General features: G+C 33.4%; 1 protein-coding gene across 1 annotated transcript in view; it reads left to right on the plus strand.

Moving 5' to 3' along the window:
- Positions 1–13,388, plus strand: part of LOC119840581 — a 108,813-nt gene that overhangs the window by 86,263 nt on the left and 9,162 nt on the right. The window contains exons 2-6 of the mRNA XM_038367269.1: positions 1,060–1,195; positions 10,133–10,254; positions 11,764–12,576; positions 12,690–12,830; positions 13,323–13,386. Coding sequence (XP_038223197.1) covers positions 1,060–1,195; positions 10,133–10,254; positions 11,764–12,576; positions 12,690–12,830; positions 13,323–13,386 — 1,276 coding nt within the window. The remainder of the gene's footprint in view (positions 1–1,059; positions 1,196–10,132; positions 10,255–11,763; positions 12,577–12,689; positions 12,831–13,322; positions 13,387–13,388) is intronic.

Genomic DNA, 13,388 nt, shown 5'->3' on the forward strand with positions numbered 1-13,388 from the left:
AATAAATGTTATTTGCAGTTAACAATTTTCTTTTTTCTTTATTACAATATTTATGGCAAGACTAGGTATATTATCTGTGGTAGTACATTGATTTTTAGCTCTTTAAGTTTGGGCCTTTCGCAAAATAAGAGTTTCGTTCTTTCTATCTTATTTCTATATATTCTTATTTCTTGTGCTAGTTACGTTCTACAGCCAGATTAAAAAGTCACGTTTTGTGAAGGTGTTTTACAGAAATGCATTCGAATACTTAAATCTCGAATTTACGAGAACATTATTGTAGATTATAATACGAGACGAGCATGTACATACAAAACAAAATATATTTTAATAATATGTATGTAGCGTGAACACTATAATTACGCTTAATTAGCCGTTAAATTTATTAGTAAATATTTCAAGCGCCGCATAATGAAATATTTCGCTAACCCCAATTATTATAATATTTAGCATTCTCATTAAACCAGTACTAATCGTTCGTATCGCAAAATACAAATTGAATTAGTTAATTGATACTACATTAAAGCTTAATATATTTTCCATTTGTTCGTCCAATTTTATACAGATAATTTAAATCTCCTGTGAATTTCATTAATTGGCATTCGCTACTAAACATGCATAATTGATAGGTTTTGTAAATGTGTAATGTTAAATGTAATCCCAGACGAATACCGAAATTCACTATAATAGATTAGTGGTTTATTTCAAAGTTTGGATTAATTATATTCCATCTATTATCTTTTACCGAGGTATTAAAGGGCTTCATTGATAGGATTATCATCGAGTATTTATTGCGTTAGACTTTACTTCCATTTTTATTAATGGCTATGTATTGAATTTCGGACCGTTTAACCTTTCGTAAAATCATCTGTATTGCAACTTTTGTGCTTTAGTCAAAGTATAGTTAAAAGAAGCAACGCCTTATTATTACATATTTATATTACTCGTACATCCATCGAGCAAATCGACAAGAATTTGATATTTACACACAATTTCTTTCATATTGCAGTAAATTTATTCTAAATTTGTTCTATTATTGTATTCACTTTTTTTTTGTTCCAGGGTTGACATTAACTCCATTCGTTCGTCACTGGCAACCGGCGGAATACCAGCCGCTCGGGCTGCGGCGGCGGCGAGCGGCGGCGCCCCGATCTGCGCCTTCCACACCCCTGCGTTTGTCATTCAAAGCACATAACAGGTATGTAACATTTATAATGACTGCTACAAATGTTCAGGTGTTGTATGATCGCTTACGATCAGGCGACCCAAGACGTCGCGGATGAATTTTAACCAGCTCCCGTGGCCCCTTCACCCAAGTGGCTCGACGGAACACAGTGGGGTTTTGGTCGGTAAGAATCCGACATAACCCACGGCTCCATCCCCGGGGGCCGTGGGTATCTATGCAAGATTTCCCCACTATAAAAAAAAAAAAAAAAAAGGCGACCCAAGACATTGGTAGCCCGCTCGCGGGTTTACTGCGACGTCTTATTCCGGTGTAGACCTATATAACTATATTTTTAGCATACTGGAATTAGTACTAAGTTAAGACGTTCTGATAACCTCTGTTATATATAAAAATTATTGAGGAATAAATATTTTTGTATGTGTTATTTTTATCGTTCCGCCTTTCCTAAGATCGGATGATCTCTTAACGGTAATGACCCATAAATACTCCTAGGTACATTACCTACTATAAGTATAATGAGGCAGTCCGGATCAAGATGTCTTTAACGTATAGAAAAGAAAAAGAAGGACTCAAGCTATATAACACTCAAAACGTTATTAGTATCGATTAAGTACTTATACCTATATTTATTCAAACCAAAGAAAGTGTATATTTATGATGCTTTAGTTTTTAAGCTTTTACAGCCAAAACACAACAGTATTGTGACAATTCACAAACAGTTGGTTCTCGTTTTAGTGTAGTAACTTAACTTTAACTCTACTAACAATATTTTCTATGATCTAACCACTTTAAAAGTTATTCGTATATATCTATTGAATTGTGAAACAAAATCATGCCAATGTTTGAATTAATTAATCAACGCATGGAAACACCAATCAATTTATGACTTGTTCGAGTATATGTAGGAACAAAAAACAACTTAAACTAGAAATATTTGCTGGTTTTTAACGAAAACCGCACAACAATGACTATTTATAATGAAGTTTTCAACTGAAAGCGTCGAGTGGAATCAAACGAACAATACGCTTCGATTTCATATTAATACCATGAAAACGGAAAATCACTTTTGTTTCGCTAACGATACTTTCAATATACTGAACGCGACGCAAATGCAAATATGTGTAAAGCTCTTCGGTGTTGTTTTTTCATACTCATTTTATACAACTTATCCGTCTCGAACAGAAATCCTATCCTACTCATATTATTTATAATATGTTATGCGAAAGTTTGTAAGGATGTGTGTGTGTTTGTTGCTCTTTCACGCAAAAACTGCTGAACCGATTGCAATTAAACTTGGTACATATGTAGCTGGATAACTGGAATAACATATAGGCAACTTTTTTTCTTGATATTCCTACGGGATACGGACTTGCGCGGGTGATACCGTGAGATGCAGCTGGTAATGTATAAGTGTCGATTTCATATCGTATACTTTGTTGTATTTCAGTATTAGCACTAGAAGTAGGTTAATAAAATTGTGTTTGGTTTGAGATGATGAAATTAACACTATTTAACGGATTTAATTGCAAGATAAATCACAACCACACAACTCATAAAGCTAAACTTTAAAATGTTTGAAACAGCATACACAAAATAACGAATAACGCGATATAACTTTATTAAAATTTCTTATAGACATATAATGTCCTTGTCTTTTATTTCTAAATGAACATTTAAACAAGATATCCATCCACTATGTACTACATCAATTATAACGGAAAACGCCCTTCATAGCGAATGTCACCTTCCATCACTATCTTTATTCCCGAGGCCGATTATCAAATGTCGTTCATTTCACGTAATGCCCTATAAACTCACATAAATGAAGGTATGTATATGTAAATGTTCGTGGACGAACGGGACTCGCCGCAAGCCAGTCAATCGAACGTGTCCCAGACTAATCCATTTGTGAGTAGAACTTCCATTCCCTTAATTAAAACGTTCCGACCGACCCCTTCACGGCTCTTTATATTATACACTATTGAAAATAGATAAACTTTCCCGTTTTATATTAGTGCTACATGAGATCACGCTGTAGCGATGCTAATAAGCAAACCTCTTTGTAATAGTTTCTACTGCATTAACTGTTAGTTTATGTGTATTCAGCTTTATGTGCTGATTCTATCTACTCGGATAATCATAAGATGGAGTAATTTTGTCAATATTTTACATGTTTTTACATTTATAGAAATAATTTATTACAGAGTTAAATATACTTGTACAGCCTCACATATTAGGTATACCTATTTACGTCTTTTCTTATCGTTTCTGTTTGTCCTTCGTATACTCTATATATTCATCACTATAAATTATCGTGGGTAATTTATCTGTATTCATGAAAAAATTGATCATGAGGCGGGATTCGAACCCGCGTCTTTTTGCCAAACCGTAGCAACGGTTTCATTTATAAAGCATTTTAATTGTATAAAACTAAAAATTAAATCTATCTCAATTAATTTCATTATTTTTTATTAAATGGATGTCATAAAAAAAACATCTGTGTACTTATAAACTTTCACATTAAGATGTTATCAATAAACGAGTCATTGTGTGTTCATGAACATCCGTTCTATCTCTTTGTAAATAAATGTCACAGAAACTTAATTCAAAGGGTTGAACGGGACTTTACAAGCATCATAATGGAAACAGTAATAGCATGACTGATTATCATCAATTGAGGTCATATAACAATCGATCACTAAGTGAGGATATGGTCAATTGCCAATCAGACTGATGTTAAGGGTTTGATCGAGGACCACAATAGCCTTATCATTTAAATATCTAGGCTAAGAGATCGGTGTAGTCAATAGGTCTAGATGTTAAGTTGATAATCTCCTTTTGTATCCTAACAAATCCTCACGTCACAACCGAGTGATTTATTGGCATGATTATGTGTGTGGAGATATTTTGTGTTAGGTTAGGTTAGAAAATGGCACAGGCTACATTTTTCTCGTGGTCAAACATCTTATTCCCATGGGGTTTTCTTTTGAACAAAGGGGCAAATCAGCGTAATGGGAAGTTACTATATCCCACTATATATAGTTACTACAGAATGTTTTAAAACTATTGAATGTTCAGTATACACTCTAATTAGTGGACTGGACCTAATTAAAGGAACGGTACAAAAATTTATATTCACTTATTTATTTTAAACATTTTTGGTAAAATGTTGTTTTATTATCTCCATGTTACATTGTGTTAGGTAGACATACCTTTTTTCTTGTTATGCTGTCGTCTACACTATGTATACTAAACTTTTTAAGTATTTTAGAATCATTAAAATTCTTCAGTTATCCTATCCTACTAATACTTATGCTATTATCGTTCCTGCTAATCCTATCCGACTAATATTATAAATGCGAAAGTTTGTAAGGATGTGTGTGTGTTTGTGATTCTTTCACGCAATAACTACTCAACCCATTGCAATGAAATTTGTTACGTAGACAGCTGGACAACTGGAATAACATATAGGCAACTTTTTATCCCGATATTCCTACGGGATACAGACTTCCGCGGGTGAAACCGCGGGGCGCAGCTAGTATTTAATAAACTGTTAAGATCAAAGCCAACGAACCAAAGTAACTGCAGCTACTGTCTCGAATCGGATAAATGATTTAAGTTGATGCAATTTTCCTTCTCTTCCATTCGAGGATAAAGATGATAAGATTGAAAAATTCATTTTTACATCATATGAAAGTTCTTTTTGATTTAAGTATAGATATTTTTATTAAATGGTGTCATAAAAATCTAATATGACCTTTAAATAATTAACATAACAAATCCTTTAAAAATGCAAGTTCCAAAAAATTTGAATAAAAAAGAATTATTGCTCTAATCTTTTAACGATGGTCTTAGTATTTAAAAAAAACGGTCAAGTGAGAGTCGGACTCGCGTCACGTCAGGCGGTAAAGATCCGCACAAATATGTGGTATCCACTGAAAATCAGTGGAGAGTCTAAGTTCCTTTAATGGGCTTAGACTCTTATGTACACTGAGTGGATCTCCCGTTTATATGAGGTTTATTTAACGTTTTATAAATCAGATTATTTTTTATTAACTTTACCTTATATAAATAAATGTATTTTCTTTCTTTCAAATAAGCTTGAGCAAAGAGCATAAAAAATTTGGTTAACCATCCAAATTATGACCGTACTAATCGTTGCTTTAGCTGCATTTTTTTAAATTGTTATAACAGAAATACATAATCTCTGATAATAGCTATCACATTAAAAGAGATATAGTGAAATTCATGTCACAGACGATTGGACGGACAGACAGAAATTAAAAATACCTTCCTGTACCTACATCATTCATACATATAATGTACCTACATGTGCGGTGTGTCAATTGTAAAGTAGGTATGTACTAAACAAATTAATGTTACCTAGGTATTATTTTCTTGTGTTTGATTTTAAACGCGATTTATTCATTATATTATTAACCCGACGTTTCGAACACTTTACAGCGAGCGTGGTCACGAGGAGACTGACGAGACGGGTTAATAATATAATAAATAAATCCCGTTTAAAATCCGTTCAAAAGTCTTTAATTTCTTAATTTACCTAGGTATGTTAAAAAGATGCAAAGTTTTAAAAATACTTTTGTTTACTAAATGAACTGTGGCAATCAACCCAACAAAAGCTTTTATTGATTCTTCTTTCGGCAAACACTCGAATGTGGGATTTAGAAAGTTTTATTGTAAGGGACGCGAGCGTCAAAGTAACTTCTGAACTCAGTGTTAGATTATTTCGTAGATGGGACGTGCCCAAAAATTTCTAACAATATCACAAACACTGCTCAACTGCGAAGTAATCCATGAGACTGCTATGGAAGTTTTTACGACAAATTGCAAAAATATTTCCGAAGGTTGGGAGCTGAACCTTTCGCCGGAATCTCATCGAGCTTCCAGTTAAATAATAAAAGTACGAATCTGCGAACGACGATCGTATCCAGACGAGCTCGAACGCTTAATAAAACCAAGTAATTAAAGCTTGTCAAATTCAGAGCCGAAATGTTATGAATTCCTGTCCCGTTTTTGTTCAACAATTTCAATACAACGCGAATTTACAGCTTATTTGTTTTAACTTTGTGAACGCGGATCAGTGATATAACGACATTGAATAATAAATGTAAACTTTATCAAATGGGATAAATCGAGAGCAATTTCTATTGTTACGTAAACGAGGAGCGGCAGAGCTCGTGTTAAGGATTGGGTATTTGCGTCTGGCGTCCGCACAGATTCACAAAGCACTGACTTAATATTCCCACGGCTTCTGTAATCAACAATGCGGCAGGTCGGCGCCCCGGGACAGCCTGCTTGTTACCAGAAATGAGTAATGGCTTTGGGAAATTGCGTTCCCTAATAACTTCTTTCAGAGTTTTCAGTGTTGAGTCCCCCAAATAAGGATGGACGAGCGAATGTTGGACTCGCTAATAAAAGTTGGTAATTTACGCCGTCACTTTGTTTTGATTAAAGGCTCGCTTAATCACTGTCGCGTTTGATAAACGCTGATTCAAAGAGCAAGAGGATTGATTCGCTTACAGGTATATTTTAGCTTATTAAAAGGTATTTCATGTAAACTGTTCCGAAGTCTTTATAGGCAATAAAACTGTAAACAATTTAATAATTTTTATCAGTTTTTTTCTACAATAACAAAGATTTTCATTATATTAGTAAGCCCCGTGCGTAATTATAATTAATGTCGTTATTATTAATAATTTATATGCATTAAAGAATCAGGTAAGTATAAGGATAAAACTTTCGGAAGTTTTTTTAAAATGTAACACTATATGCTCTCGTAATATTGTGTGTATATAAATTTAGGTTTCTCTTTATATTTGATAAAAACAAACCTTACTTTATATACACTTTTTTAAAACCCATTTCATTAAACTACTTAATTTAGAAATAGACAAAACATGTACTAGAAATATACCGTCATATATTTTTTTATGTAAAACGATACGCATTCTTCTTCCGAAGAATCCCACAAATACACAAAAAAGTTTTCACATACAAGATTTTGCGAAATATCGGAGGTAATTGATCGTCTCCACGGATACCGGAATTAATAAAGAAAGTAAAATAAGCCGCACATTAATCTTATTACTCCTCCCGATCTGGGATCCAAATGAAGTTGTTGGGAAAGTTAGCTTATTAATATTTATTCAAGTAGGTAAACAATCACGTTGCTTCCAAATTCACCGAGTCTGATGCTCAGGTAATTAATTGGATTAGAGCACCAGGTTTGCAAACAATTAGGCCTGCGAACATTTCACTTTTGACGAAAATTAATAAAGTTGCGAAGTAATATTGAGGAAAGTGCTCCAGAATTGATTTTGATTACCAATTATGGTAAAGTATGCTTTCCCGTTAGGGATAGACGGAACACCACTTTATGGTATAGGCACAGGAACAATATCTTTAAATTGTTTTTAAAAATTTCATCGAAGACTGAGAATTTTCATATGGCATCCCATCACCGCATGCACATGCACAGCATGGGATCACCATCGCTTGCATGATTTATGCGGGATTTCAACGTTCTTCATTAAATGCCTACGCGTTTGTTTATTGGTATCCTTTTATCATTAAATAATAGTAGTAATAGATAGTTTTGAAATTGTCAAGAATAGCTATCGCGATTTTTATTAACAAAAGCTATTACGTTGTTTTGAAGCAACCATATATTAATATTATATCCCAAGGTATTTTTCATTAAACTCTCAAAATGAAACTGATGGCCAAATTTATTTAAGAAAATGCTGTACCATAACCATTAAAATACATCATATCTACATAATATTTACAATATTTATTCTTTGTTAATATGTGAAAAAAATTAATACTCTTCCATTTCGATATTACTGTCAAGCGCCTCTGTATCTTTCACAATATGCAAATGTACAAATGAATATTAATAAATATGTTAATTATAAAATTTTAAAATACCAATAGGTACGTCGTATGAAAACCGTCATGTGTAGGCACCATTAAGCAAAGAAATATTTATAACGACTCGTCATAATTCGTATACAAAGAAAAATCGTAACCCTAGGGTAGCCCACTACAATTTAGCAACAATGATGTAATTCACAGCTCTTGCTCTAAATCGCCTAATTGCGTGATCAAAATTTAAACTTAAGTTTCCAGCGTGGATGGTTTTAAACAAAAACACCAATTTACTTAACGATACGCTCACATGCAGTGTGATTTTGGTGATTTACAGATTTTTAACTATTCTTTACACAATTGTATAATCATAAAAGAATCAATTCATTCAGATTTTTTTCTCCAAATAGAGTTAAAGTATCTTATAACTTCTTTAAACACAAAAATGATAAACTATTATTACAAATATTGTTAATCGTAAATGTTATTTAATACCTACGATATTTCGTGTCAATACTTACAAATAATCTCGCTGCGATTAAAACAAATTACTCAAACCAGAGTTGACGCAATCTACAAAAAGCACGCAAGGCTTTATCTTAGCGTGCGCCTCGACAGGACATTTTTACGGCGTCACATCTTCAAGTGTTAAAATGTAGATCGCCGCAGCTACTATAACTCAGAGTAGACTTACGTAACACAAATTTACTACCTCCACGTGACTATTGTACAGGTAGTTTGAACTTTCTAACTTTAAAACACGGGTTATATTACCTCTTGATATATAGTTGGTACGGTCGTTTATAGTTGGATATCTAGGAAATCACTTCTCTAGTTTAACTTGCTATTTATTATGGGATTAATGCGGATAGAAGCTTATGTTTTAGCACGAATAATGAAATAACAAAATTATTTAAATCGTGTAAAATATGATGTAAATGTTTATTGTATAGTTTTAAGAGTTATTATCGTAAAATTTTGATTTTTTTTCTAATACATAAATTAATTAATAAAATCCATTCATTAAATGAGACTGACCCAAACAATATATTTAAATCCTAAATTTACATACCTATATCAAAAAGTTTATATCTATAAGATTAAGATTAAACCTTACAATTTTCTTCTCTATAGTACAAATACGTATTAAATAAAATTATAACTTTACATACAATTAAAAGCTGAACGACACTTATTTCCAAGAAAAGACAAGTCGATGTTGTGCCTTATCATTCATCAGTTCGCTGTATTGTTTTCCAAACACTTTCTTTGTAAAGTAAAAAGAGCATGACCAAACCAAACAATTTTACAGACGGGTTTTATCACTGCAATGTTTTTTCACATAACTGCTTGAATTTTATACTTATTTACTATTATCTATTATATAATGGATTCACTGTGTGATGATAGCGTAAATAAGCGTAGAAAATAATAAACGTACCTAATAAGCATATATACATATTATAGACTGTGTAATATTATAACTAAATGAACAGACATATGAATAGAATAGAATATAATAGAAAAACATACACGTAATCGTTACCTCATCCACAATATGAAGAACTTGTCCATATTTGTTACATGTGGCCCCCAGAGAATAGAAATCATCGAGGACGCAGACCTCCAATGCACCACGCTAGGCAAGTGCGGGATAGCAGATGTCAAATGTCGTAACGTTTGAATCTTCGACGTAGCGGTTTCCTCACAATGTTTTCCTTCACCAGAAAATAGATATATACATCTAAATATAGGCTTCATTTTTTCATCCGGATGTGGCTAATTTTCTTAACAACGAATAGTATCCATCAGATTATGCTGCCTAGTGGTCTGTTATTTAATATAACATTCTCCAATTACAGTGTTAGTTACCACGCTTCTCTTCAAAAAACTACATAAGCAATTTTTGTAAAATTTTGTAGATTGATATGATATGATAGAAGTAGGATTGTAAACAACGTTTTATTCCCCTATGTGACAAGTTACCTGACCGAACAACGTGTCTAGCTCACATCAGCTGGTAAAGATATGTCATGATGAAACATTTGATTGCTTCAGAGAATTCCGGCTCGTCCTGCAACCAGACCCCAGTTCGGTGTTCGCTGAAGACGTCCAGTTCCATACAACCGCCGGGCCCATGGACTACAACACCGCTCATGTATACTCGGGAAAGCTTGAAGGTAACGGACGTTACATATTTGATCAGTATTATATAGCAATAGAATAGAAGATAATGTCTTACGCGAATTCGGCTTTTTACTTGTGATTGAGTACACATTCAAACATATAGACTTACTCCTGGATGCTTGAGTAGCAATTTTGAATTATTCTGCTAAAAGAAGTATTAGATGTGTATCTTTATCTGCATCGTTAAGAAACAGATTAATTCGGATGTCAGTATATTGACCCCGTTCCAAAATTCAGGTTACCTCACCCTCAATTCCATCGTAAAAGGGGACTGGGTGGGGAAGTAACGACAATGCAATGGAGGATAATAAACAAGTTAAGGAAATTTACATAACAATTAAATACATGTTATACGTATGATATATCGCGATCGTGACCTAATTCTGCCTCCAGTATGATTTGTATCTCAGTATTATCTTGGCTTTATACATATTGCCGAGCAACGGTTTTAGTAGGCTGGTCACGTAAGCTGTGGTTCGTTTTGCTTCGATTCATACAATCATCTCAACAATAGGCAAATCTATGGATTTTATATATCGTGACATAAACTGTTCATTCTTAGGAAAAATATGTTTACAACGTAAAAATTTTTTGTCATATCTATTTTAAAAGATTCTTATTCAATGCTATTTATTGTATAGGCAATTTTCATTCGTTTATACTTCGTTAATCTAAATAATCAATTTCATTATTTAGCCTCCTACTTTTCTTTGCAAAATTCTGTTTAAATTTCCATAGTAACGATTTCAGTTTAAAACTCACTATGCCTTTAATTTTCCAAGTCGTTAAAACAATAAATTAAACACGAGGCAAAACTTCCATTCAAAAGCTAAGTTAATAAACGAAATAACGAGGTGCGACCCATCTGCTACGTGGAGACAAAGTGAATTTTGATGAAATTAGTTCACAAGTTTAATAGAGTACAAGTCCTGGTTTGACTGTTCTTGTATCTGTCATGACATTAATACTTGTCTATGGCTATGCTATCGGTGGATAAACGGATGTAAACCAAGTTAACAAATACATATTTTATTAACCGTTTGTGTTTGTGTACATTGTTTACAGAAAATATTGTATTATAACTATTTAAAAGCGAACCAGTTAAAGTGTTTTGTATAAAGACGTGTTTGAATTTTAACCTACGACCCATCTATAAAGACTACATAATTAACTACATCAGACACAAATTGAATTTCATTGCTAACTATACCTTAATTAAGCCATCAATAATTACAACAGATTTAGCATTCAAAGACAAATAGAGCTTGTAATTACTGTTATTTATGAGCGGTTTTCACCCCTCTAGCTGAGTGCAAGTTGTGATTTTAATTCATCGAAAACCCCAGGGCTCTTTGCACCTCGCATTAGTTTGCATAAAATATAGCTGGCCATTCATTAAAGCGTCCCCAGTTGTTTGAGATTCAAATAGCGATTTTGTAATAGTCTTTCATTTCATTATGATCTTTTTTGAGATTTTATTATATTATGATATTTTTTTGCAGATGACGAGTCTTCACATGTTTATGGAGTCATTACAGCAGACGGTCTTTTCGATGGTACAATATGGACATCGACTGAAGAGTACTATGTAGAGCCACTATCTCGATACAATGTCGATCATCCGAATATGCACAGCGTCATCTACAGACGTTCGGATGTTGATCACCCTCACTACAACAGAGATATCTCACATTGCGCCTCTCATCTTCTTCATATTAAAGGAACTATCGGGCAACACGGAGAACTTTTAAACTTCACTCAAGAATTAAGTATCACAGAAATTCCATTTAACAATAAGACAGAAGATTTAGGAACCGAAATAAACAGACGAAAAAAGAGATGGCTTCCTGAAGACGAAATGCAAGATGATCAGCCAAAGAAGAATCCTGATTTACCGCTAGATTTAGACGTTCCATACACTAGTAATAGCGATCCTTTCGATAAATTTAGCACGAGAAAACCGAAGACCAAAATCGATAAAAGTAACCTCATCACAAAAGTGCGACTCGATTCGGAGGAATCGAGACCGAAACCAAAGACTCACGTGGAAGTGATAAAAACTAAAGCAGGAGTAGTGACTGTTAGTAAAGATATTGTTAAGAAGGAGCCAGTTGGATATACAATTCTGTCAGCGAATGCGAGCGACGACGGAAGACACGTTAATAAAAGGGCAACAGTTGATCCTAGAAAAACTACTTGTCTAGTCTATTTACAGGCAGATCACATGTTTTATCAGCGTTACGGCTCCGAGGAAGCCTGTATTGAAGTAATGACACGACATGTGCAGAAAGTTAATGCTATTTATAAAGTAACAGGTGCGTTTAATGAATTCCTTGAAGATTAAACTAATATGTAAACTAGGTTACGATGTTATTGCAATAGTTATACGAAGAGCAATATCATTAACAGTGCTTTCTTTTCCTTGCAGATTTTAATCAAGATGGTAAAGCAGATAATATTACGTTCATGATAAAAAGGATAAAAGTTCACACTTTAGACGCGCTTAAAGACCCTGCGTATCGCTTTCCGAATAATTATGGCGTCGAGAAATATCTAGAACTTTTTTCAGGTACGCCTTTTTTCGGTAAAATATTGTTTTTTTTCAGAGATTGCATAAGTACCGTCTCAACGAATGCGTACTTATTTTAGCACGAAGAAATTGAAACTTATATTAATTATAATTAATTTTAAAAATGCACTCTTGTAAAAAGAGTTGAATTATGTCAATTATCTATTAAAATAACACTTTTATGCATTCTATTTGTACGAAAACACTCATTATTTTAGAATATCACATTTTAATTAAAGTTTCATATTATTCGCCAATCTATTTATAGATTGAGTGAGTATATTAAACGATCGCCAAATATATTTCTCGAGTAATAAAAGTTAATAGACCCACGTCTGACGCTGTCCAAACCAGCAAGCCAATAATAAAAATATAATTTGGTAAGCGTTTTCTTTAGGACAACCCAATTATTATGGGATCACAAATATAATCGACCCATAACGCTGATAAGTCTGCTCAGGATAGTCGTCAATAATGGGAATTTTATTTCAGAGGAAGATTACGACGCATTTTGCTTAGCGTATATGTTTACGTACCGTGATTTCGAGATGGGCACGC

This window comes from Zerene cesonia, chromosome 6 (assembly GCF_012273895.1).
Source record: "Zerene cesonia ecotype Mississippi chromosome 6, Zerene_cesonia_1.1, whole genome shotgun sequence".
NCBI lineage: Eukaryota > Metazoa > Arthropoda > Insecta > Lepidoptera > Pieridae > Zerene > Zerene cesonia.